A 27,974-nucleotide genomic window follows, 5' to 3' on the forward strand; every position below is an offset into this window, starting at 1 on the left:
TGGTAGTGGGTCCATTATTGTTCATATATATTGATTGGGAAGAGTATGTAGGTGGCATGATTAGTAAGCTTGCAGATGACACCAAGGTTGGTGGTATAGTGGACAATGAAGAAGGTTGTCTAAGGTTTCAACAGGATCGAGATCAACTAGGAGAGTGGACAAAGAAAGTGTTGATGGCATTTAACTTGGATAACTGCAAAGTGATGCATTTGGGGAGTTAAACCTGGTCAGTGAATAACAGGGCCCTGGGGAATGATATTGAACAGCAAGCCCCTGAAAGTGGTGTCGCAGGCAGACAAGCTGGTGAAGAAGGTGTATGGTTTGGCTGTCTTCATCAGCTGAGGCACTGAGTATAGGAGTTGGGATGTCATGTTACAGTTGTGTAAGTTGTTGGTTAGGTTGCATTTGGAGTATTGTGTGCAGTTCTGGTCGCCACGCAATAGAAAAGATGTGATCAAGCTAAAGAGGTGCAGTAAAGATCCTCAAGGATGTTGCCTGTACTGGAGGGCTTGATTTATAAGGAGAGATTGGATAGGCTCGGACTGTTTCACCTGGAGCGAAGGAGGCTGAGGGGTGACCTGAGAGATGGTTGATAAAATTATGAGGGGCATAGATAGGGTAGAAATAGCAAATGTAGCACTGTTTAAGCAAGAAGAAAGTTTATTCCTGAAGATGTTCTAGATGCAATCTGAAAGGTAGTACTGTAGTCAATTATGGGGAATGAGCTGAGATGAACAGTAGTAGAGGAAGGTGAGGATGTCATCTCTATATTCTTCCTTCACCCTTGTTCTTCCATGATTTCAATCTCCACATCAGTTCTACTTGTCCTCTCTGTTCTAAATTCACTGATCTCGATTTTCTGTAAAAAAAAAAATAAATTTTTATCCATATCCAAGTTGTCATCACTGCCTTATCAGGGTAGGATAAACAGACAGAACACGTTAGTATTTAAAAAAAATCTTGCTTATGACACCTTCTTAATGACATAGTTGCTATACATTGGGTTCCTACTGTCACATTAATTCAGTAAATATCCCTGCTTCATGCAGATATGCTGGAAGTTTGTTCTAATAAATGATTTCTGGTATGGTACCTATCCCCACTGGTTCTGCCTCTTTCAATGACAACACTTAAGGACAAGTATGTGCAGAATTGAGTCCCAAGGTATAGATACTGATGTATAATCAAAAACTAATTTAAGTATGCTTTGTCACAATTTTAGCTACTTTGGGAAATTGAACTTACTGGTGTTATTTCCTTTGAACTGAGGTAGATATTAGAAATTGGATGGCAGAGTTTTTTTTTCTCCGCAATGCAATTAAAAATTGATTTAACCCAGGGTAAATCATGTTTGTGGCCATTTCTGGGTAAAATCACAACAAGTGCATGGTGGTGGCACAGCAGTTAAATTACCAGATGAGTAATCCAGAGACTCGGACTAACGACCCAAAGACCCAAATTCAAATCCCACCACAGCACCAGTGGAATTTAAATTCTGATAATAAACTGCAATTTCGGCAGAGGAAGAGGAAGAAAGCCGATCATTGACGAACAATGACCATGAAAAGCAACTGAATTTTCATTTAAAAAAAGAACAATCTGATTCATTGATATCTTTTGATAGAGAACATCTACCTGTGACTCCAGACCACCCCAGTGGTTGCCTCCAATGTGCTCTCTGTTTTGGTCTAGTTAGCCACTAAATTGTATCAATACCATTGTGTTTAAACTGTGAAGGAATAAAACTGGATGGCCTACCTGTCATTAACCTAGGCATCAATTTTAGATGCAACAAGCTGCTCACAGTCCAATCAATGTTGCAAAAACTTCCTCACAAGCAACTAAGGAGAAGCATCTAAATTGAGAGAGCTGTCCCACAGACTAGTAAAGTAACTGCCTGGCATAATTATACCCGGAGAATCATACCTTACAGACAATGTACCAAATTCAAGTCATACAGCACAGATACAGGCCTTGCGGATCAACATGTCGACCAAGGTCAAAGTTAAAGTCGAGTTTATTATAATATGCACTAGTATATGTATGCAGAGGTGCAATGAAAAACTTACTTGCAGCAGCCTTCCTGAGCTAGTCCCATTTATCTGTGTTTGGCCCATATCCCTGTAAAACTTTCCTGGCCATGTAGCTGTTCAAATGCTTTTTAAACGTGCCTCTACCACTTCCTCTGGCAGCTCATTTCCATATGTCACCATGTGGAATTCTGTGGGGTGGATCTGGAGCAGCTGGTTAAGATAGCAGATTTCCTCTCCTGAAGGATATTAGTGAATCAGATATTTTTTTTGTGACAATCCAGCAGCTTTTTATTACTCAGACTAGTTGTCTTTCTTCCCCTGCCCAAATTCTAGATTATTAGCTGAACTTAAATTGCACAAGGATCTGTGCCCATGGATTATAATTCCTCCATCGTAATCCAAACACGTCCTGGTCTACCAACATGACAACCCCACCAGAGAAGGCACACAATAGTATACAGCTGGGAGGGAGTAGCCCTTTGGAGTCCTCAATATTGAGTCCAGATCCCATGAAGTCTCATAGCATCAGGTCGAACATAGGTAAGGAAACCTGATAATTATCCTTCCTCAGCAGATAACTGCTCCATGCAGAACAACAACTTGAAAGAAGCAGTGGAAGGAAAAAGGGCACAGAATGTACCCTGAGTGGAGGATTTCAATGTCCATCACCAAAAGTTGCTTGGTAGAACCACCACAGACCTAGCTGACTGAGTCCTGCAGGACATGGCTGCCAGACTGGTTATGCAGCAGATCATGGGTGAATCAGCAGAAGGGAGATACCTAATTGAGCTCGTCCTCTCCGATCTTGCTGTGGCAGATGAATCTGTCTATAGCATTTGTAGAAGTTACATCCATACAATCCTTATGGAGACAAATTCCTGCCTTTACACTGAGCACACCCTCCATCATGTGTGACACTACAAATGTGTTATGTGAGGTAGTCTAGGAACAGATCTGGGAGCTCAAAGCTGGGCACCAATGAGCCGCTGTGGACCATGAGTAGCAGCAGCATGATTTCTACCATAAAATGTGACCTCATAACTCAACATATTCCTAACTCTACTGTTAATATCAAGCTGGGAGATCTATGGGAAGTGCAGAATGGGCCTGCCATGAGTAGCACCAGGTATATCTAAATTTGAGGTGCCAGCCGGTGAAGTTGCAATACTGCATGCTAAATAGCAAAGCTTGCGTGCTAAATAGCAAAAAAACAACATGCAATAGACGAAGCTAAACAATCTTACAACCAGCAGATCAGATCAAAGCTCTGCGGACCTACATATCCAGTTGTGAATAATGGCAGACAATTAAACAGCTAACAATAAGAGGAGGTTCCAAAAACATGCCTAACCTCAACAATGATGGGGCCTAGCACGTGACTGGTGAAACATTCACAACCATGTACAAGCATTGCAGGGATTCCCTGAAAAACTCCGAACTCACGAATAGAATTTTCATGAATAGAAAGAGCCTACTTACTCAGTGTCCAAATAATCATTGATCATGAGAAAATTATTCTCATGGTCAGTGCCAGGTTTCCTGGAACCCACCCCCACCCCCACATGATTCCTTCACTTTTAGTGAATCTACTTTGAAGAAATCTTTAGGGGCACAACCCTGAGGGATTGATTCTGGGAGCCTTTTGATACATGTAAGTACTACATCTATTCAGCTGAGCCTCACTACAATGAAAGGTACTGCACAGCCAGGGTAGCAGTGGAGATTTCCATCAGCCTTCCCAAGATGGGATTCCTCTGTCTTCAGTAGGGCAGTGGATTGCAACATAATGCAACATTGTAGTTGTGTTCTGTACAGTCCACAATCTCCTAGAAGAAGGGAGTAACCCTAAGAGATGAGGTGCAGAGGATGAGTCAAATGGAGAGACACCACTGCTAGATGAGTTATCACAACCAGGGCCAGAATCCTACAGCAAAACAGAGAAGGGAGACAATGTTGTCAGGGATTCTTTAATAGCCAGGAGACTCTCACAAAGATCCATGGATTGTCTCCTCACAATAGTCCACTCATTACACAATACATGTCCACAGTTTCAGCAGTGTCTGACAGTTCCATGCCAGTAGATTACATGGGATAGGAAATATGTTTCCTATCCCATGTGATGTACTGGCATGGAACAGTCAGACATCAGCTCACAGAAGACTGGTCCCTGTGTTGTTCATTAAAGGCTAGTGATATCCTGCTATGCTCTTACAACTTAAATAAAAACAGAACATGGCTGTAAGTTTAGGCAGCAGCTGTGATAAAGGAAAGAAAATTAACATTTCCTGTCAATGACATTTCCACAGAACTTTGAAATTTAGAAATCAAGTATATTGAATTAAACAGTAATCGAAAAGCAAAAATCAAGTTTGATTTCCAAGTTTTTTCAGTTCTGATAATGGACCATTGACCTGAAACATTAACTTCTTTTCTCTCTCAATAGAAGGTGCCTGACCTGAATCCTTCCGGTATTCTCTGCCTTTATTTTAGATTTTCAGCATCTGCTGTTTTATTTTTGCTTTTGGAATGCTCTCGTGGCTGCCTTAACGGACCTCTTGGCATTGTTCCACTGCCAAGGTCTTCAGATCACTCTCAGCGGATTTTGGAGCACTGTCCCTTTCCCTTGCACCCTCTCTGTGTCCCGTGGCCGCCATTATGTATGTTCCCGTCATCTGACTGCCAAGAGTAATGTGCCTTTAAGAGCTGATTGATGCATAGAAGACTGCCAGGAAACTACAAATATACCCATCAGGACCCACGCTAGTTGCTATATTAGAAAGTATTTGCCACAGAAAATGTTAGAGTGTTTTACACCTTCGTGGAAGCCAATATCAATATTGTTTTTTGAAACAGTGATGTTTTAATACTCCTAAAATAGATCAAACTAATTTCTAGGTTATTGTACTTTAAACGTTGACACACTCTAGATTCAAACTAAACAACATGGAATGTTTAGTGTCAATAATGGATGCAAAAATAAATGAAAAAATGTATATAATTTGCCAGCACCTATCATTTACTATGAGGAAGCACTCTATTTTTGCAAGCTAATCCAATCAAGGCAAAGAAAAAAAGAAGTCACATCTTACATGCAATATATTTGGCAGATTTCTGGGTTATCAGTTCATCCTGCTCAAATCATTTAATTTCAAGCCAATAATGCAATTATAAAACAATAAAAATTGCATTCAGGAATTAAAGGAATATGTTAATAACATGAATTTAGAACATTAGGCTCAAATTAACAAATGGAACATCCAGTAAATCTATCTGGAAATGCATGAATTTATCATATGCATTTAATTAAAAAAATAAATATTTTATTTATTTATATGAACAAAGATCAATAATTAACCAAGATGATTCACTTAATAGTGTGAGAGAAGTAAAACCAGATGAGGTAGGATTAAATATCAATCTGTAGATCCAGTGATGTTTAGCTTGGTTAAAAAAATGATCATAAGAAATAGAAACAGGAATAGTCACTTGCCTCTTGTGCATGCTCTGCCATTCAAAACGTTGACATATCTTTAACCAGAGTGACTCTTTCTTGCACTGGTCCATATCCCTTGATTCCCTTAAAATACATTGACCTGTCTTGAATACTGTCAACATTGGGCCTCCTTAGCTGCCTTAGTTAGTGAATTCCAAAAATTCACTTCCCTCTGGTGAAGAAATTTCGAAGTCCAATTTGTAAGACTGAGACTCCTTGTTCTAGACACACTACTTGGAGGAATCATTATCTACCCTCTTAAACCATAGGCTCGTCAAGTAGTTAAGACATGGAAGTATTTTTACTGTATTAAGAAATAGTGGAAATTCAGTCATTTGGAATCTCAACTGAAATTTGCTCCTCCAAATGTTGATTTAAGCCTAAAAATCTCAGCTGACATCACTACACAATATGAATAAGTTTACAATCTACTCTTTCATTTCTGATTCTGACACTCTATAACCACAAAGTCTTGTTTGAGCTTCAAACAACTACGGCTGTGATATCAAAACTATCTGCTTTGACCTTGACAACATTGCACATCTACATCGATGCCTCACCCCAATAACTACTGAAATTTTCAATCAATATCTTCATATTGCTGCTTGATTTCTCCCAGCTGTTCCCTTGCAAGTGTATCTATATACACTTCAGTTCATCCAAGTCACTGGACGATGCTTTTGTATAATCAACTGACTGGGTGTAAAATGTACTAATTTTCTGGACTGCCAGAGAGCTTAAAATTTCTCTTCAAATTCCTTCCCATATCACTTATTTAACATCTTTTATGAACCTGAGTTTTATTGTTTATTTCTTTGAATTCAGAAATATTCTTTGATTGTTCAGTGTGTTAACCTGATGCATTTTATGGATTCATCACCAAAAACATGCATTTTTAATTAGTTTCTCTCTTCTGGGTAACTTGATTTTTAATAACTGAAAGTGACTTTTAAGAAGTGATAGCCATATTTATTAGTGTACACTAGTTAGACTCTTAGCAACTTAAGTATTTTTTAATACAATGCATCTTTAATGTGATTGAAGGGCAGAGCAATTTTGGGCTGGCTCCCAAGGCATTTTTACTCCAAACTAAACCATGGATCGTAGAAACTTGATCAATATTAGATATAGTTTGCACATGAAATTCCATTACCTTCTGCTGTTTGGGTAACTTGCACTGAATCTGGCATGATGTTCTGTACTAGATTCCATATTTTTATCACCCTGGCCATTGTTATTTTCTAGATTCCATTCTTGAATGAGGGCGTCCGAATTCATGGCGAGAAGGTAACAGAAGCATTGCGGCCTTTCCATGAGAGGTTGGAAACCTGTTTCAAACAGTTGAAAGAAAAAGTGGAGAAGCAATATGGAGTCAGAACTTTGGTAAAACCTCTTGTTATCAAACCTCATTATTTATTGTTCTCAAAAGAAAATGTGATACAAATGTTTTCTTTTTCCTTATTAATTTTCTCATATCTTGCTTCACTGAGATAATTGATTCTTGCTGGGTACAATTCCTTGTACCTTGCTGGGTACAACTCCTATGTCTTCCAGAATGGTTGCTAAGTAATCCATTATTTGAGGTAAAGGTTAATTTTTCCCTTGGAAGTGGGTAAAATTTCCTGACCAATGTAAGATTTTCAGCCTGGTTATTGAATACCAATCCCAAGCAGAACAATATTGCAGTTGTAAAGACCTTGTCGGATCTGGTTATTTTCGAATCCACAGGTTCTTTCAGAAGTCTAGGAAGGAGTTGAAAACAACTTGGTGCTTCAAAGTTTTATTGGAGAGTTTAAAACAAAGAAACAGTCACAGAGCACATGGCAGTGGCTTTGATGAGCCGAGACAAAGGGAACAAAAGATGAGCTCAGGCCAGGGGGAAGGAAGAGCAAGAGAGAGAGATTAACAAAAAATGACACCTTTTATACCTGAGATAAGAGATGCTCTTTAGCTAACAATAGTCCAATCAGGAAACCTACTAGATACTTGTGGCCAAACCAACCAATGAAAAAAAACACATATTCACCTGATGGACGAACCAATAAGCTAGTAAGCGGCTATTCCTTGTGCTGCCACTTGAGGTGTATCAAACATCATACATGTTTAAAAAAACTAATTAAACCAGTCGAATCCAACAACCTGTGTTCTGAAAAGCAAATTCTTAACTTGGTTCATCTGTCTGCAGATGTTGCCAAATTTAGTGAATATTTTCAGCCTTTTTATTTCTGTTTTGCATTTCCAGAACATTTTCTTTGCATTGGTGCACTTTTATGCTCCTTAATCAAGGTTCTCTGATACTAATTATAGCACCTTAATATCAATTAATTCAGCATGAATTATGAATTAATTCTCTTGTTAAACTCACTGAGCTCTTGAAAAAACCCAAGTACTTCTGTAGTTTTAGGACAGTAATCTGCTATATTGATCCTTTTATCTTATGACCACTACCTAGCTTGGTGTTCCCACCACACTATGCACCTGCATGTCAAAGGGAAGGGTGGTGTCAGAAGTCTCAATACTTATATCAGCCCTAAGGAATAATGTAAGAGTAATAAACAATCTGCTGCAGGAATTCAGCGGGTCAAGCAGCACCTGTGAGGGGAAAGGAATTGTCTACATTTTGGGTCAAAGCCTGCATCAGGATTGAGAGTGGAGAGGGAGGGTGGCCAGTATAAATAGGGAGTGGTGAGACAGTGGCCAGTGGGTGATTGGTGGACCAAGAAGAGGTGAAGGATGACGGCAGATAGAATCAGGTAGGGAAGGGGGAGGGGTGGAGGTGGGAGACAGAAGCAGTTGGATGATAGGTAGAGGCAGGGAAAGATTTTAAAAATGCAGATGGAGCTATGTGGCGGGAAGGGAGGGTGAAGGTGGGGACAGCTGCTGGAGAGTGATAACCAGGTACACAAAGGCTACAAGTGTTGGAATCTGATTAGTAAAGAAGATGATAATGGGAATGATTAGGAGAGAGATAAGCAGATGGAACAAGATGGGGGAGGGGGAGTCCAATGAATCAAATGTGTGGGTCGTAGTTGGTTGGAAAAGTGTGGGGAAAAAAAAGAGGTGACGGGGGCTGTGGGGCTCCCACCTCTTTTTCCAATCCACCTCCAATCCTCCCATTTTTGTTCCCCTTCCCAAACCCCCTCTCCAGACCCCATCACCCAGTTTCACCACCCTCCTCTCTCTCCTGGTTCCATCCACCTACTACCCATTTTACCCACCAAATCCCACCCCCCCCCCCCACATCTGGTTCCATCTGCCTAGCTCTCCCTAATGGTTCCCATTATCATCTTCCTTAGTAATTAGATTCCTGTACTTGTAGCCTTTGTGTTCCTGCCCATCACCCTCCAGCAGCTGCCTCCACCACTCTCACCTCCCCTCCCCCATCCAGCGCTCCATCTGCCTTCTTTCCCTTGCCTGCCTCCACTTGCCTCTGTCTCCCAACTCTCCACCCTACCCCCCTACCTGCCTCAGTTTGGCTCCATCTACCTGTCATCCTTTACCCTGCCTCAGTCCACCAATCACCTGCTGGTCACTGTCTCCCCCTCCCCCTCACCTCTTTATACTGGCCATCTTCCCTCTCCGCCCTAATGCAGGGTTTTGATCTGAAATGTCGGCAATTCCTATCCCCCGCCCCGAGTTTCTCCAGCAGATTGTTTGTTGTCTCAATTCCAGCATCTGCAGTCTCTTGCACCTCCAATGTAATACTTTGCTCAGTGACTCACTTCTGTGGCAAAATACCTATTTTTCAAGTTGTCACCATAATGGGGCGTCAGCACTGTAGAAATTGCTGTGTGTGGAGCTTCACTGTCACAAACTAATATTAACTTGGTAACATGGAAGTGGAAGTGTACTCTGTCTTTGATATTCAGCTAGCTTTTGTTGGATATGGCAAAATGAATGCTTTTATGCAGTGTTTTAATCTTATTTTTAAAAGATATGTGGTTGCCTCTCAATTGGGTTTTGGTATGGGATGGATGGGTTGGAGCGCAAAAAGACATCAGGCATGCTTGGTTGGAGAAAGCTGCCATTGATCACTTGAAAAACTCACACAAACTAATAGTTAAGGCTTAGTATTCTTTTTACTAAGTCTCTTTACTAAGTCTCTTTCAATCTCTTTCTAAAACAAATCTAATTTAGTTGTTTTTCTTTATCAAACCAGTTTGTGCATTATAGTAGCAGGGAGACAGAGGCAGGAGAAATGAAAGACAAAGGTCAGAAGCAAAAGTGGAAAACTGGAGAAACAAGGGCATGGATCAGAGGGCCGTCGTGCAAAAAAAGCTAAGAACACTAATAATGTGAAAAATAATGTTGAAGAGACAAGTCTAAGGGCATTGTACCTTAGTGTGTGGAGCATTCACAATGAAGTAGATGACTTAGCAGTGCAAATAGATATATATAGTTATGTTATTGTCACTACATGAGGCACGGCTGCAGGCAAAAAGGGAAAGGAGATGAGGTGGTGGTGTTATTAGTAAAGGAGGAAATAAATGCAATGGTAAGGATGGACATAGGCTCATAAAATCATGACGTAGAATCTGTACGTGTGGAAACACCAAGGAGTGGAAAGAGTTGGTGGGGTTTTATATAGGTTCCCAGCCAGGAGTGATGATGTAGGGAATGGAATTAAATAAGAAATAAGAGATGCATGCATGACTTTAAACTACATATAGACTGGTCAAACCAAAGAGCTTTTCTCTTTGGAGCAATGGAGGATGAAAGGAGGCTTGATAGAGGTATATAAGATTATAAGAGGCATAGACAGAGTTGTCAGCCAGCATCTTTTCCCCAGGGCGGTAATGGCCAATACTAGAGGTCACCTGTTAAAGGTGTGTGGAGGAAAGTTCAGGGGAGATGTCAGACTTTTTTTTACACAAAGTGGTGGATGCCTAGAATGCACTGCCAGGGGTGGTGGTAGGGGCCAGTACGATAGGGTCATTTAAGAGACTCTTGGATAGGCACATGGATGAAGTAGAGAGATGGATGGGAGGTGAAGTAGAGAGGGGGATAGATTGAATGTGGATAAGGCTTATATTGGTCAGCACAATATCATGGGCCGAAGGGCCCGTACTGTGCTGTACTGTTCCATGTTCTATATAAATTAGCAATAATACTGTGAAAGAGGAATTCCTAGAGTACATACAAGATAGCCAAAATGTTGATAAGCCTTCTGGTGAACAAGTTATCCTCTATGGGTATTTTGCAACGAGAAAGGAATAATTAGCCATCCCATTGTTTGTGCTCCTTAAGGGAAGAGCAGCAATAACATGATGAAATTCTTCATTAAAGTGGAGAGTTAAGTAGTAGAATCAGAAACTTGGATCCTGATTCTGAACAAAGAAACTACAAGGGTATGGGGCATGAATTGACTATGACAGATTGGGAAACTTTACTAAATGGGTTAACAGTGGATAAGCAATTGTTAATATTTACGGGATGTATATGTGAATTACAATTATTTATTTCTATCTGGCGTATAAAAAGCCATGAAAGAGGATGCAACTGTGACATACAAAGGAAATTAGGGATACTATTAATCCAAAGAGGAGGCATAAAATTCCCCAAAAAAAAGGCCAAAGGATTGAAAGCAGTTTAGAATTCAGCAAAGAATTTCAAATGGAAAAATAAACTATTATTTCCTATTAAGTCTTGGAAAGGGAATAATAAAATTATGTTAAGCGGAAGATTAAGCTGTAAGGCCCTGTGGTTTATAAATTTGGATGCATATGAAGATAATTTATTTTTCTAGAGTGGAATGTGATTATGATCATTTTCAGGTTGAATAACACCACTCTGGGAATTCAGTCTGGCATTTGGGTGGCAAATCACACTTACAGTGATGATGCATTTTCCATGTCAGATGTGTATCTAATGATATTATTCTTCATGCACACCTGGGAAACGAGGTCACATTGTTCTGTGGTGCATCTATTGTTAGGCTTTCTCAGATTTTAATAGTACTATTTGATCTGCAGTAGAATGATGTAAAGGGAGCCTCCTTAATCACATCTCGGCCTCGCACTGGAAACCCATCTCATGAATTGCCTCAGGCCCATCATTCCTCTATGCCAGCGTGAAGGGACAAACCCCGAAGTGTTCAAAGTTCTCAGGTCTCTTCACCATCCCTCCCACCCACTGATTTGTCAATCCACCCTACCTACCAATCTCTAGGCCCCAATCCACAGTTCCTCTTGGACCTAGCCACAATCCTCCCAGGGACCAATCTGTGACCCATCACTTGGACCCAACTCCCTTGCAACCCCATAATCCCTTTGCTGGATTTACCTGACATTTTGCTTTGGGTGTGTCAGTTTAAATATGTAACACTAATTCAGAGGACCCAATGTATTGGGCTACAGACATTAACTTTTTCAAGTGATGAGTCCACTTTCAAGGTGGTTGTTGATGCTGTGCAACAAAATGCCGCTTTAGATGACAAACGATTTCTAGGTCTGCATATTGGTTTGATACAATGTTTCGATCTTATGATTTACGGCATCAGTAAATTTGCAGTCTAACAACAAAAATGTCATGCATTCTCCTCAGCTCCCTTTGCCACCAATTCTACCCTACCTCACCTCACACCTACCCCCCACCACTTCCACTGTCTAATACCCAAAACCCTGGCTCTCAAGTGTCATATAACCACATTCACATTAGTTCTGTTTTGATGTGTTTAGACTACAGCAAGGAAACATAAACAACAATAACTACATCTGGCTCTATATAGCCAATACCATGGAAAGTCTGATCTTCATTGCTACTTATTGAGCGACAATTTCAGGTGTTGCTCCTCTTTAGTAATATTTCCTTGTTTCGAGCAGTATAATGTTCTTTCCCTGTTTCCATTGGCAGAATAGCCAGCAACCAGATGATTCACTACAAAGTAAGGAGGGATTTTTTTTACTCAGTGATTTGTTACAAACTGGAATGCATTGTCTTATAAGATGGAACCAGATTTATTTCCAGCATTCAAAAGGGAATTGATATGTACTTGAAAAGGAAATATTTACAGGTTATGCAGAAGGAGCAGGAGAATGGATCATATGCATAACTCTTCCAAAGAGCTTTACAAACATGATGAGCCAGATGGGCCTCTGTGCTACATCACTCTCTACTTTTAAGTATTGGAACAAGAAGAGGTTTCACTTTTTCTTCCTCCATTCTTCAAATGAAACCTCACAGTTTTCACTGCTACTTAGGAACACATTGGTGAAATGAAAAAAATACTTATGCATAGTTGAGCTATGAATTCTGTATATCATGAGATAATATGATTAGTATACAAGTATGGATCATTGCCTTCTGGAACATAATAGCAGTTCTACCTTGTTATCTGTTTAGAGATGTTAATCATTATATGTTAATGATTGTCAAATTAAAATTGAGAGTTATGCATTGTTTTAAGCAACGAGTAACGTGGCTGTAGGCAACAGTTCACATTTTTAAGATTTTGGTTTTGTTTTATTAATTCATGTGGGGAATGTCATGATTCATGGTATATTTAGTCTCCCATAAAGCTCAAGATTTTTGATACACAATGCAGCAAGTAATGTATTTTAAAACGTGCACCAGCAGTGGTGAACAAACAGCAATGAAGTTGATCATTTTGTTTGCTGGTATTTGCTGAAGCAAACTGTTGGAGGAATTCAGCAGGTCGAGCAGCATCTGTGGAGGGAAAGGAATTGTCAACGTTTCGGGTTGAGACCCTGCATCAGGACTGAGAGTGGAGAGGGAAGATAGCCAGTATAAAGAGGAGGGTGTGAGATGGGGGCCAGTAGGTGATAGATGAACCAAGGAGGGGTGAATGATGATGGGCAGATGGAGCCAGATTGGGGAGGGACGGAGTTGGGAGACAAAGGCAGATGGGTAAAAGGTGGAAGCAGACAAGGAAAACAAAGGGTGAAGGTGTCACCTAACTCTGTCTCCCAATCCACCCCTTCCTTTTCCCCACCTCACCTGGTTCCACCTATCACCTATCAGCCCCCGTCTAGCCTTCCCTCCTACCTCTTTATATTGGGTATCTTCCCTCTAACTCTTGGTCCTGAAACTTGGTCCCAACCTGAAATGTGACCATTCCTTTCCCCCACAGATGCCACCTGACTCACTGAGTTCCTCCAGTATCTCGTGTCGCCTATTCACCAGAAATGTCAGAGCCCTTCTGCAAATGACACCAAAGAATTTTTATGGTTATCTGATCAAGCAGACTGAACCTTGGTTTAAAACATGTAATTATGGCCACATACTGTGAAATTTACTTGTTTCACAAAGACCTTTTCTCTGAGGAAAGCAGGTCATCCAAGTTCACATGCTAGTCAGTGTTGAAGAGCCCTGCTTGTATCCTTTCTTCCTTGGTTCCTGATATCCTGTTAAGAAAATTGTTCCCATTGTTTAAGGACTGGAAATATACCAAAGACTTCCTCCCACCAATCTACCTTGCTGATTGAGATAGGGGGCTATAATGGTGACAAGGCTGACTGCCGAATATGTTCACTTGAGAGTTATAATCTGTCCCAACTTCAATAGGAATCAAAAGATATATAGGCTTTGTATATATATTTTGACTTCTGAACCTTTTGTTGCTGTGTTATGTTGTTGTTGGATCTTGTGTCTGGATCAAGAAGCAGTGAGTTTGAGTCAAGCAGGACTTAAATATAATAATATGGGCTAATGCTTCAGTTCAGTATGTAAATATAGCTATTATTGAATGAGCAGTTGTCTTCATGACAGAGTTTGCTTGTTCAAATACACTTTAAAAAAATCCTTTCATGCTATTTCTGTTGCCAAGGTCAACATTCCCCATGAACAAACACCAGCGAAAAAATGAGTAGCTAGGGACAGTCCCTTTCCACAGGTCACAAAGTGCATTACAGTGTTAGCATTTGGCTACGGCATTTGGGCATGTCGATGTGAGGAAAGAGGATGTGCTGGAACTATTGAAAAACATTAGGATAGATAAGTCACCGGGGCCAGACGGGATATATCCAAGGTTATTATGGGAAGCTAGGGAAGAGATTGCTGCGCCTTTGGCGACGATCTTTGCGTCCTCACTGGCCAGAGGAGTAGTGCTAGATGATTGGAGAGTGGCAGATGTTGTTCCTTTGTTTAAGAAAGGAAGTAGGGATAGCCCTGGAAATTATAGACCAGTAAGTCCTACTTCAGTGGTGGGCAAATTGCTGGAGAAGATTCTTAGAGACAGGATTTATGGGCAGAGGAGCATAGGCTGATTAGGGACAGTCAGCATAGCTTTGTGAGGGGCAGGTCGTGCCTCACAAGCCTGATTGAATTCTTTGTGGATGTGACAAAGCACATTGATGAAGGTAGAGCAGTGGATGTGGTGTACATGGATTCTAGTAAGGCTTTTGATAAGGTTCCTCATGGAAGGCTTATTCAGAAAGTCAGGAGCCATGGGATCCAGGGAAACTTGGCTGTGTGGATTCAGAATTGGTTCACTCATAGAAGACAGAGGGTGGTTGTAGATGGAGCATATTCTGCCTGGAGGTCAGTGACCAGTGGTGTTCCGCAGGAATCTGTTCTGGGACCCCTGCTCTTTGTGATTTTTATAAATGACGTGGATGAGGATGTGGAAGGGTGGGTTAGTAAGTTTGCTGATGATACAAAGGTTGGCGGTGGTGTGGATAGTGTAGAAGGTTGCTGTAGATTACAACAGGATATTGATAGAATGCAGAGCTGGGCTGAGAAGTTGCAGATGGAGTTCAACCTGGATAAGTGTGAAATGATACACTTTGGAAGATCGAATTCAAAGGCAGAGTACAAGGTTAATGGCAGGACTCTTAGCAGTGTGGAGGAACAAAGGTATCTTGGGGTCCACGTCCGTAGATCCCTCAAGGTTGCCACACAGGTCGATAGGGTTGTTAAGAAGGCGTATGGAGTGTTAGCCTTCATTAGTCGGGGTATTGAGTTCAAGAGCTGTGAGGTGATGTTGCAGCTCTATAGAACTCTGGTCAGACCACACTTGGAGTATTGTGTTCAGTTCTGGTCACCTCATTATAGGAAGGATGTGGAAGCTTTAGAGAGGGTGCAGAGGAGATTTACCAGGATGTTGCCTGGATTAGAGAGCATGTCTTATGAGGATAGGTTGAGTGAGCTAGGGCTTTTCTCTTTGGAGAGAAGGAGGATGAGAGGTGACCTGATAGAGGTGTACAAGATGATAAGAGGCATAGATCAAGTGGACAGTCAGAGACTTTTTCCCAGGGCAACAATGGCTAACTCGAGGGGACATAATTTTAAGGTGATTGGAGGAAGGTATAAGGGGGGTGTCAGGGGTAAGTTTTTTTTACACAGAGAGTGTTGGGTGCATGGAACGCACTGCCAGCAGAGGTTGTGGGGGCAGATACATTAGGGACATTTAAGAGACTCTTAGATAGACACATGAATGATGGAAAAATAGGGGGCTATATGGGATGGAAGGATTAGATAGATCTTAGAGCAGGATAAAATGTTGGCACAACATTGTGGGCCAAAGGGCCTTTACTGTGCTGTAATGTTGTATGTTCAAACTCCCACAAACAGAAATGACACGTCACTGTTTAAATAAGACAGGCACTTATACCATTTTCAGCCAAAAGTTTATACTTTTATTTTTCAAGTCTAGAACTATAAACAAAAAGTACCATGTCTCTCATTTGCTAAAAGCTATTTTGTTGCATTTTCTCAAGGTTTGCCTTTCTTCAACATTTACTATGCGCATTCGATGTGCAGACTCATTTTGGAATGTTCATCCAAATTAAATTTAGTATCATTAATGAAACATGCAAATAGATAATGCTTCTATTTGTCTGTGATGAAGTGGCACTTCTCATTTCTCCCCGATGGACAGCTAACAGGCAGAGAAATGATAATAAAATGACTAAAGGATTCAATAGCATTGGATAGGGTAAGCTATTTCCTCTGTTTAAAGACCCCTGAAGAAGTCATCGAACTTTTTAAATAAGAACTTTGCCATTCAGGTCTATGTAATGGTCACTACTACCAATTTCATGGTTAGATAATTATATAGAATGCAGACCGGCAAAGATGAGGTCAAGTAGATTTATCCTTTGTGTTGATTCACCACAACATATTCCAGACCTACTCCAGCACCTGTATCCTTAACAATTTGACCAGCAACCCACATTTGGTGATAGACAAGTCACCCACATAAAGCATTCTGTACCTTCTCTGCTTTCAGTGCTTCTTCCAAATGTTGCCCAACATGGAGGAGCAGCGATTCATCAGAGAGGGTAGCAGGTTGCATTCAGCAAGGTTCAGTGTGTCCACTGAATTGTGATCTATCCTAGAGTTTTAACAGAAACTATCTGCCTCTCTTGCAACCCAAACATAGAACCTTGGCTGTCAAAGCACACCTTCATTCCCACCTAGGCTTCCTGGATCAGAATTCCCTAGGGAACTAATTTTGACATTGAAAAAAAATTAATACATACTCTTGGAATCAAAGAGCTTCATTTTGAATTTTCTTATGTTACTGAATAATGTTCCAGATGTTTGAAATAGTTGCATGCAACAGGATCACATTTATGTTTGGAACACCATTAACATTATAGTTAAGTATATTCAACAGGTGATTTGTTTCTACGAAGTAATTCTTGTTGTTCTCAGGCTGCAACTCTGGATGAGCGCAGAGGAAGTCGGCCTCGTTCAATGGTACGATCCTTCACGATGCCATCAACTCCAAGACCTCTATCTGTTGCATCAGTCTCCTCCATATCATCCGACAGTACCCCGTCCAGGCCAGGTTCTGATGGGTATGTTCTACAGTTAATATGATTACTTATATTTGTCACATTTCTCAGAAAGTTGGAGCTGGGATGATTTAGCAAATGGATATGCTTATGCATTATGAGTGCCCTCCTACCCTACCAACACCTGCGTATTAAGCCTGGTTTTGTTGCAAATATGGGTAGAGCTCCATCCATGGATTCTGATGTAACAAGGGGTGATGTTACCTGGCATTGCACCTTTCCTCCTGCCTTCTCCTGCAATCTGCACATGATTCTATAAAAATATCCATATACCATGAACTGCAGTGGTCCTAGAACTGATCCCTTTAAAACATCTTGAAAAGAAGGTAACTGGAGAAGTGGGGAAAAGGGTAAATAGAAGAAAACAAAATAATTAGTTAACAGAATAATCATTTTTTACCATCAAATCTCTTGTGTGAAAACTCACGGATGGCCTTCCTAACTTCAAGATGCACACCAACTCCACAAGTTCTTCCTTAGGTATTCTGCTACATATAACCTCAAAACAAAATACCAGATTTTTTAAACAAGATTTCATTTTAATAAATACATGTTGACTGCCCAACCCTATAATTTTCTATGTACTTTGTTACCACTTTCTTGATAATAGATTTTAGTATTTTCCCTACTGACGTCAGGCTGACTGGTACCCTATTTTCTCACTCCTTTCTTTATTAGTTAATAATTAAACATTGATTTTGGAAGTCTAGACTGGAAGATAGCCAATGAGATTTTGGAGATATAAATTATTTGTTGAGAACACAACTACAAAATGGGATGATTGTTGGGGAATGAAACGTCAGTTTTAGATTAGGCAAGTTACCAGCAGTATTAAATTTGGAACATATCGATAGAACTCATTAATGACAAAGAAAGCAATTGTTAAAGACCACCAGAGAGAGAGAGTAGAGATCGGTCAGATAATAAAGACAGCAGAAAAAATGATGCTACAATACAAGCACTCACAGATTGCTATACAAGACCAGCTAAATAAGCAGAACCGGCATTGTGTATTTTGTTTAACAATTCATCAAAGCTGGTTAATAACCTAGACTTTAGTGAACACCTAGAATGTAATAACTAGTGCAGTAAATTTTAATTGTATTAGCCTTTGGGCAGCAGATTTTAGACCCTGATAAGAACGTTAAGAGAAACTAATTGGATAACTGTAACATGATTAAAGGGATAAGTAAAAGTTGCTTTGGATCATTAGGAAGTGGGGAACATATTCAATTTTCATTCTACACATTAGTTTTCACAAAGAGGACTAACAACATTGGTCATGATGTCACAAGTTTCAAAAGTAATGAATGAGACCAAGCAATACCACAAGCTTTGAAACCTTAATTCTAATCTACTGAAGTATTACAGAAATGACAAGCTAAAGCGATTTTGATTTCTTAATTCCTACTCATAGTTACATCTAGTGCAATACCATTAGTTTAATAATTGCTGATCATCAGCTGTACAGTTTGTATGGTGAAGCAAAGCAACAAAATAAAAATGGTTTTAAAAATCCTCTTGGTCAAAATTAATAAATTATTTTAAAGTGTCTTATGCCATAAAGAATATAACCAAGGATTAATTATTAGGCTTGCATTAGAAATAAAACCATTCAGTAGTACGGAAATTGATTTTAAGTGCCTATTACTTATGAATGTTATTAATAATTTATAATGGTTTAGATTATTACATAATTTATTTCTTACATCTTTTTAGATAGCCTTATGCTTCAATCCATATCATTTATAATCAATAATTATTTTAACTAAAAGTTCTGTAGTAGTTTGACATAATTGTGTTCTGGAGGATGAACATAAAATGGTGACTTTTTTCTGAAATGAAATCAGTTTTTATTTTTGATATTCCTGTCTATAATATTCATGAAACATATTTAATATGTAATATAATATACCTCATACAATTTTCTGAGTTGAAATATTGGCATGTATTTTCCACAGAAATGCTAGCATTTAACCATTTATTTGTCAGGAAGTTCAAGAATTCTGAAGCAAATGTGGAAGTCCTGAACTCCTTCCATTTGAAATTGAAACAACAGAGTGGTAACTTCCTGCAAGCTTAGATTTGAACGAGACAATCTGCGCATGAGACCTGGTGCAGGAATAGCAACAATGTTAATAAATAGATAAGATTTCTTTATCAGTCACATTATATCAATAAATAGAGAGGAACAGTTGCAAGGGACCCAATGATGGATTAAGTAATTTATAGTTTTCAAATTAATTTAGTTTGCTTAACTGTTTCTAATTGGCTTTAAGTATTTTATAAAAATGTTTTCAAGCTATTAAAAACATTTAACAAAAATAATTTTTTTAAATACAGGGGTCATGGACTAGTAGGCTGTAAAATTTGTTCCTGCAATTTCTCTTAGAGGCTTGTTCTGGCATTGCTATCTGATTAGGTTTATGTCAGGAAAGCATTGATAATGAGGATCTGGATGGCTTTTGCAAGGAGATCCATTCAAGGGAGTCATGGATTTAGCAGATGGATAAGCAGCAAGCTTGTGGGCAAATTCTGGCCAATGTCACCTGCAAAATAAAATTACTGAGAACATTAAACATAAAGTACTGACCTTGCTAGGTTTTACTTCTGCATTTTCACAAAAGAAAGGTTGGGTCTAAGCATTTAACATTAAAATCCAAAAAAATTGCTTAACAAAAATCTTTGGATTGTAAATGCTACATTGGAGATTTACCAGATTCCCTGAAGAAATCCATTTGCTCCAAACAATAAGGATTGTATTCTGTGCATTTATAACAAGTTTAATTATATTTTTTTTACTTTGTTCAATATTATTTATTTTAGATTTATTCTAGAGCCCCTTCTCCCAAAGAAGATGCATTCAAGATCTCAGGATAAATTGGATAAGGATGATTTTGACAAAGATAAGAGAGAGAAAAAGAAAGAAAAAAGGAACAGCAGACACCAAGAAATGTTTGACAAAGAATTTAAAGCTACTGATATTTCCAGCCAGTCTACAGAAGCAGTAATTCTCTCTGAAACGGTAATTGCATGATAATTTGTGAACTGAGTCTGTCTGTCAATTACTGTATTAAATAACTCATCTAAATATTCAGCGTTCTTCTTGACTATTTAAAATGCAGGTACTGTGAACTATGAAATAATTAGGAGCTACTGCTTTAATGACTGCAAGAAACATTTAGCATTGCACTTTATAAGTACAAATGAGGCAACAAAAATCTGAGCAGTTGACATTGAAAAATGTTACGCAATTGCTATTGAAAATCCTCATCTTTTTTAAAATCTCCCTCTACATATTACTTTTTTGTTTTTCTTGAGTAGTAAACTACAAAAACACTAACCTCACATCAGATTGTCAAAGAAGGATAATGGATTTACATTCAATGTTCACAACATTATATTTCCCAGTACATCAGATGTTTAATGAAGATGTTCAGTGTTTAGGAAAAGAAAATCCATGAAAAGTGACTCTAAGAGCATGGAAGTGATCTGCCATTGAGAAATGAGAAAAATAGCAAATGGAAGCAAAATCACAAAAATGTTAATTGTATTTAATCTTTTAGATGCCTTCAGCTGGGCACTTAATTGAAAAAAAATTTGGTAAGGAATTAAAAAGTTCTATTCACCATGAGCGTAGAAGCCACCTGAATCGAATTACACTCAGCCGGTTATTCAGAAGTCCCATTTAACCATTATGTGCAATTAACTTATTGCTACTTGTAGTAATTGTTATTTTGACCTTTTGCAACAATAAAAACCATGAAATTAGAAGTGTTTGGATTAAATTATCATTTGATTCAGTTGCAATCAAAAGTCAGTCCAATCCTAGCAAGTTAAAACCTTAGATTGTTCTTTTGCCCTCCTTACTTTGGAAATGTTAAGAATGATTGCAGCATTCCTTCTATCACTCTCACTAAAATATCAAAATTAAATGGGATAGAGGCACAAGAAACTGCAGGTGCTGGAATCTGGGGCAAGAAAATGTGCTGAAGGAACTCAGCGAGTCATGTAGCGTCTGTAAGAGGAAAGAAATTATCGACGTTTTAGGTCAAAACCCTGAAACGTTGACAATTACTTTCCTCCCACAGGTGCCGCATGACCCCTGAGTTTCTCCAGCACAGTGTTTGTTAAACTTGGGATATCCTGGCCTGCCACGTACCAGCTGAACCACGTCAACCAGCACTTTTTATATGAATTGATATGATCATACTAAGTAATCATGGCATAAGAAATCTAGTTGAGTACAAAATTTTCATAATTTGATCCTTAACTTCTCATGTGACAAATCACTCATGATCTGTAATAAAAGTTGACTCTTATTAAAACTGTAGTTCCTTTTATGATGGCACAACTTATCTCGTTTTCAGATCAGTCCATTACGACCACAAAGACCAAAGAGTCAAGTGATTAATGTACTGGCAGCTGACAGACGGTTTTCTGCCTCGTCAGTTCCAAACCCAGTAACTCCCAGGGCTAAGTTGTCGTTTTCCTTACAGCCTGGCCTGAGTAAGTACTTCAATATAGCTTGGAAGGAATTATGTTGAAAAGAGTTTTTGTTTCTTTTTCTCAAGGTAGGGGTATCAAAACTAAGAGGGCATAGGTTTAAGGTGAGAGGAAGGAGTTTTAAAGGGGATGTAAGGGTTAAGTGTTTTTGTTTACACAGAGGCTGGTTGATAGCAGGAACATAATGCCAGAGGAGGTGGTGGAATCAGATACAATTACTGTGAAACATTTAGACAGACACTTAAATAGTCAAGGCATATAAGCATATGGTCCTAATGCAGGCAAATACTGTAGATTAGATGGGCAGAAAGCTTGGCATGGATGAGGTCGGCCAAAGGGCCTGTTTCTGTGCTGTACAGATCTATGACTCTTGGAATGTTCGATGTATGTATCGTACTTCTAGGAATAGAGTGAGGCAATTGCCTGAAATTAGATTATGCAGGGTGTTTAATTCAGTGCTGTGATTAAAACTGTACTTGCCATAGAGTTTAACATGATAATATCAGCTTCCAAGTCCTTTTGCATCCCTTTGGAAGATATAACCAGGTCATAATCCTGACATGTTGTGACTGCATACCTGACATCAATTAGATCAAGTTGTCCCAGGAGCAACCATCCTTATATACTGCCAGCAGAACTAGATCTTCCCAGCTTTATGCTGAAATGGTATCCCACCTACAGTGAGACCCATACTTAGCTTCTATTCTTCAAGACCCTCAGGTACCCACCCTCCATCTCCCAAGAGTCCCAATGCCACATTTGTTATTGTCAACCTGAATGCATCTACAACTCCTGGCTCTCATATACTGCTAATAAGTCCAGACTGACACATTTTTGTCCCTGAAAAAGCAAAGTGCCCATTTGGTAAATGCCTTTGGACACTGGTGCTTAATTGAAATAGTCTTTGTCACACCATGGCTATGACTATCTAGTGCACCCATTGGAGCAACAACTGAAAGTAAAACGTTATCAAGTACTTATTTAGGATCTTTCTGGATGGATACAATAATTTAACCTTCCTCCTCCATAATTAGCATGAGTTCAGGTGCATGTTTTTAAATAAAGCAGTTGAAAAGCGATAGGGAGATAGTACACATGAACCACAGAATATAGATTTATAGATTTGATGGAAGCATTTAGAGCTGTGAGCGGAATATGGAGGAAGAAATTAATTTCATTGGCATAGACTTATCACAACCCTAAAAAATAAAAAAGTAAAAAACCATTTTTTTCTTTAACTTTTAAAAATTGTAATGTCTTTGCTCAAATAGAGCAAATTGGGCAGAATCTATTATAACCCATATTTTACAGTCAGTGTTAAAATTGATTTCTTGATGTTGTTATCTAAGTCATAGCTAGCGTTGTGTTTGAGTTCTGTACATTGGGTAGGCAGAATTAGCATTGGATGTAAAATACATTACCTGAGGTCATCAGTCAGTGTTATGTTAACAGCTGTTGTGTATCATTTGTGTGTTTGGAATTTCATTTGAAAATCAAAAATTCATTGGATTGTGCTCAATATGTCCTACCACACACAGTCGTTCACTTTGTGGCCACTTGTTGATATTTGTCCCAGAGGCATAGATGCCATGGCTGTTCTTCCAAAGTAGAACGGTCTATGAGTGGTGACTAGGTCTCGAGCAGTGAATCCTGAGGCCCTGTTCTCAAATTGACCTTTTGGTAGCTCAATGGTGTCTAAGAACTTCGAACTGCTTAAATTTACTGAAATGAAATTCCATTTAGAGTCAGCAGTGTCTTCACACCTGGGAGGCAAAAACAATTGCATATAGTTACGTAATTCTTCCTTTGGTAAGATAACACGTTTGTATGTGTGGGAGGAATATAGGTTTCTTTTTTGGCCATATGTATCAGACATTTAGAAACAGCTCAAACGTATTTAAATAGGAAACAACTAACCTGCACTTAATTTCCAATCAAGGTCAACAGTTCTATTCAAATGAAATATGGAAGAGAGATAAAAATGGAAATTGTTTATGCATGTGCACAAAATTAAACTAGTGGGATGAAAAGTGGAAGAATAAGTGTTTGTTTTCTAGCTTTATGAAAAGAAAATACTTATTTCACATTTAAAAAGGAAGAATTCCAAGTGCTTATCAATAGTTTGTTTCTTTTGCAGTGTAAAGAAAAAAGATTTTTTTATTATATGCTGTGTGCTGTTTGTGAACATCTACATAAAATGAATGAGTCAAAATTAATCAAATTAAGACATTCTGAAATCTTCGATTTAGTGCTCATGGCATCTGAAGGTAGTCTCATGGACAAAGTTAGCTCAGAGTGGGCACCAATGGAGATGAGGGTATAATGGTAGAGTTACTGGATCTATTCAGAGGCCAGGACTAATGATGAAGAATGAGTTCAATTCAAAGCATGGCAGCTTGGGAATTCAGTTCATGAAATAAATCTGGAATTTAATAAAAGCTAGAAAAATTAGAAATTGAATGCATCCTGATGAACATTCCAACATTATTTCTATCTGTTCATTTCTAGATATGGAGCTGAATGGTGCTGTTACTTCTGAACAGACTGGAATACCACCTCCTCTTCCTATCAAAGGCAACACTGGTGATTACGGAACTCTGACTGATAGCCAAGAACTCGCCACTCCTACCACACCACTCCCTCATCAATCCAGGGTAACTGCAGACCTAGCGTTAACAAGCAAGAGTTTTCTCTTTCAAGTATTTTTTATACATACTGAATATATTCTGAGAAGTTTTATTTTAAACACTTTTGGTGCTGCTTTTACTTTGCTCAATAAACTGATGCTAAGCAATCTCAATGTCACAAATTGCCAGGCCCCTCATGGCTGACAGATGCTGGCATTAACTCCTAATCAGTTCCACTACCCCATAGCTTTCAATTCCTTGATCTTTAAAATACTTATCCATCTCCACGTTAAATACGTCTAATGATCTGGCCTCCACCACCTTCAGAGGCAGAGAATTCCAGAGATTCACTATCCTCTGAGAGAAGATACATTTACTTGCACAAAAAAAAACTTAAAACTTATTGTGTTTTGAACCAATGATATGAGAAAGCAGCAAGAAGGATCAGTCTGTTAACCAGCAATTTTGCCACCAGCCTTCAGAAATGAGTTACCAAAATTGATATTTCTGTGCTAAGAATATATCTTCTGACAATAGCGGAATATCGCCAGCCCTGCTGTTAAAGTTGCCCTGTACCAATTAAGTTTTTAAACATTTCTGCATGGCAGTTTGCTAAATCTGATGTTATAGACTACCTGGGATTTGAGTGACTATATCGAACAATTGTGTATCCCCTTACCAACATACCGGAAATATTGTAAACAAAACAGTGGAAGGATTCAGGCAGGATTATGTGCCAAATCAGGTACATAAAGAGTGAAATACTGGATTAATTGAAATAAGGAATAGAAAAGAAAATTTATAAAAACATAAATTTTACATTTTTTAAGTTTACTATTAAACTCCTCATTTCAATGGTTGATTTTCACTGACAGCGGTAACTTTTAGTTTGTATACACAAATAAATACAGCATTATCAATGTTGAGACAAAAAGCAAAATGCTGCTTTTGCCACACCAATGCGCAAGATAATTCAGAAAGCAACTTTTGGATCTGTATGTTTAACCATACTTGTCTCTAGTCCTGGAGTAGTGGTAACATTTGCATATAGAGAATGTCGCACCATTACTTCCATTCCAAATTCTCGTCCATTGTAAAAGAGAAATTATTACAGTCAGTAATTTGGAATTGTCAATAATCTTTGTTGTTCTGGCATCCTAGCATTATATGTATTTTAGTCCAGTCACACTCATGATTCAATTAAAGACCCAAAGTTCGCTGCTGGACATGTTACATGCAAGAGGAATAGCAGCTCACCAAAATTATTCTTTCCAACAGGCTCCTCCACCTCTGCCGAGCAAGACACCACCTCCTCCTCCTCCAAAGACAGCTCGAAGGCAAGCATCTGTAGATTCTGGAATTGTACAGTGACAATGTACCCAGTACCAAGTCTGGCCCACACAGTTCCATTCCAAAAGGCAGAAATTTCAGACATTTCCATTCTTTTGCCTTTCCAACAAAGAGACCATACTAAATGATTTACCTCATTTGTACGTACAATGTCAGCGATTGGAATGATCCTCTTTACAGCAGTAAGGAGACAAAAACACTTCGCCAGCAGATTCTGTTGCTGTATTAAATATTAACTCATAAATGGAGTTGGCCTTTCAATGCTAAACAGCTGAAGTATTACAGTGGAAACAACTTCTTCAGAGTAAATGATTGAGAAGGTTGCCAAGGATGTAATTTCTGCCATTTGTTTGGAGACTGATTTAAAATCACTCTTGCATTAGAAGCACATGAATATATTACCTTTTTTTTTGCTTTCAGATAAATAGCTTTTTGACAGTTACTTCATTCTCAGATACAGAGATTTGCTTACTTTCAAATAAGACGGGTAAAGTGATCTTTGAATCAAATTACTGCTTTGTTCATGGGGTGTAATCATTATGTACAGAAGTTTGTATATATATATGATGCTGAAAATTTTAAAACTTGTTTTATGGTGTCAACTTGTATTACATTGGCTTAGTATAATTCTGCAAATGAATTCCTTACACTAATAGCTTTTAGATTTTAAAGCTTACTGACTGTAAACTATTGTTTTTTTTTGCTAAAGATCATGTTTTAGATTTATTTAATAGGGTCAAACATGGGAAATGGAATATGCTAATTAACTCTTTCTACAGTTTTGTTTAATAATCTTGTCATTTCTGAAACATAATTTTAACATTTTCTGTAATCATGATATCCATGAATCTAGATTATTCATAATTCACAACTGACCCAATAAATAAAAACAAAAATGTTAACAGTTTGAGTTTAAAAGATTTATTCTTTAAGTAGATAATATTTATGTAGCATTGAGCAGAAAAGGCATCAGTTATTCTAGTCCTTGTGAACTGAAAAAAATTATAATTTGAAAATCCCAATGTACAATACTTCCAGCCTTGTTATCATTGTTCAGTTAAAGTAGTATGTTGAATTATGATCTTTCTTGTTAAACTTCAAAGCCAGATTTACAGATATACTGTACACGTGTATCTGCAAAAAATAAATAACATATTTAGAGAGGAACAACAGATTGCATTATATTTGCTGTCGATAGATCCATGTAAAGACCTTCCAATACATTGACAAAAGCAGTAAGTGCACATCTTGACCAACTGTTTCATAAAAGGCAAAAGGGGCACAAATTTCAAATTATTACCTCAGCTTCGTTAGCAAACACATTGTTTTCTTATACGGGAATATAAAAAGCTTTTTGATTGTCTTAACAGAGATTCATTCAGGCAGTGGACTTAAAAGGAACATATTGAACACAGGATAAATTTCAGGTTAAGGCTCAACTAACAGTCAAGAAATTCAAAGTTACAAGAATTTCATCCTTTGTTCAAGTTTCTCTTTGCATATCACCATAAGTAAAATCTTCTGTGGAACAACATAATTGGATAATGTTTTAGAATGTAATATTTTTAGGGGTGAATTGTTCTGTAAAGCAAGTGTTAATGAGTGAAAATGCAGGACTATAGTATCACATGAACAAATGTTAACGCACACTAAGTTTGTCATTATTATTTTAGGTAACAGTAACAGGGTGTTAATTTTTAATTGCTCAACCATCTGTTTGTGGAGAGTTAAGTTAAGGAAAGCAAATAATTTGTGAAGTTCCAGTTGGCATTTAAAATGGCCCTCAAATGAGAGAGATGCACACAAGGTGAAGGGACTCATTGTAGGTGGAATAAGACAGAAACCAAGGAAGAGTGCTCTGGTTTTCACATGAATTTGGTGCTGAGAGGGACCAATGTTTTAACAGATTTACAAAGAGAAGATAGGGTTACAAAAACAGTTAAGATTTATGCAAAAACAAACTGCTGGAGGAATTCAGTGGGTCAACCCACTGAGTTCCTCTGGCAGTTTGTTTTTTTTGTTCCAGATCCCAGCATCTGCAAATCTCTTGTGTCTCAAAGATATATGCAACATGGATGTTGTGGACAATCTACAACAAACCCTAGCAAGAAATGCCACAGGGTTGTGAATTTTTACAGCATTACTAAGCAATGCCTGAAATAAAAATGAGGGTTTCATGGAACTGTTGACTAGTCAAATCCCCAAA

At 38.5% G+C, this 27,974-nt stretch overlaps 1 protein-coding gene and 1 long non-coding RNA gene across 3 annotated transcripts in view; one reads left to right on the forward strand and one right to left on the reverse strand.

Moving 5' to 3' along the window:
* dock1 (dedicator of cytokinesis 1) overlaps positions 1 to 26,660 on the forward strand; it is a 432,222-nt gene extending 405,562 nt beyond the window's left edge. The window contains exons 47-52 of the mRNA XM_052026984.1: positions 6,772 to 6,909; positions 17,143 to 17,288; positions 20,112 to 20,310; positions 21,656 to 21,794; positions 24,300 to 24,445; positions 25,697 to 26,660. Coding sequence (XP_051882944.1) covers positions 6,772 to 6,909; positions 17,143 to 17,288; positions 20,112 to 20,310; positions 21,656 to 21,794; positions 24,300 to 24,445; positions 25,697 to 25,789 — 861 coding nt within the window. The 3' untranslated portion in view covers positions 25,790 to 26,660. The remainder of the gene's footprint in view (positions 1 to 6,771; positions 6,910 to 17,142; positions 17,289 to 20,111; positions 20,311 to 21,655; positions 21,795 to 24,299; positions 24,446 to 25,696) is intronic.
* LOC127576506 (uncharacterized) overlaps positions 26,660 to 27,974 on the reverse strand; it is a 38,815-nt gene continuing 37,500 nt past the window's right edge. For both annotated transcript variants that reach the window (XR_007957241.1, XR_007957240.1), the window contains exon 5: positions 26,660 to 26,902. This is a non-coding gene — a long non-coding RNA (uncharacterized LOC127576506). The remainder of the gene's footprint in view (positions 26,903 to 27,974) is intronic.

Source organism: Pristis pectinata, chromosome 12 (genome assembly GCF_009764475.1).
Source record: "Pristis pectinata isolate sPriPec2 chromosome 12, sPriPec2.1.pri, whole genome shotgun sequence".
NCBI classification, from domain to species: Eukaryota; Metazoa; Chordata; class Chondrichthyes; order Rhinopristiformes; family Pristidae; genus Pristis; species Pristis pectinata.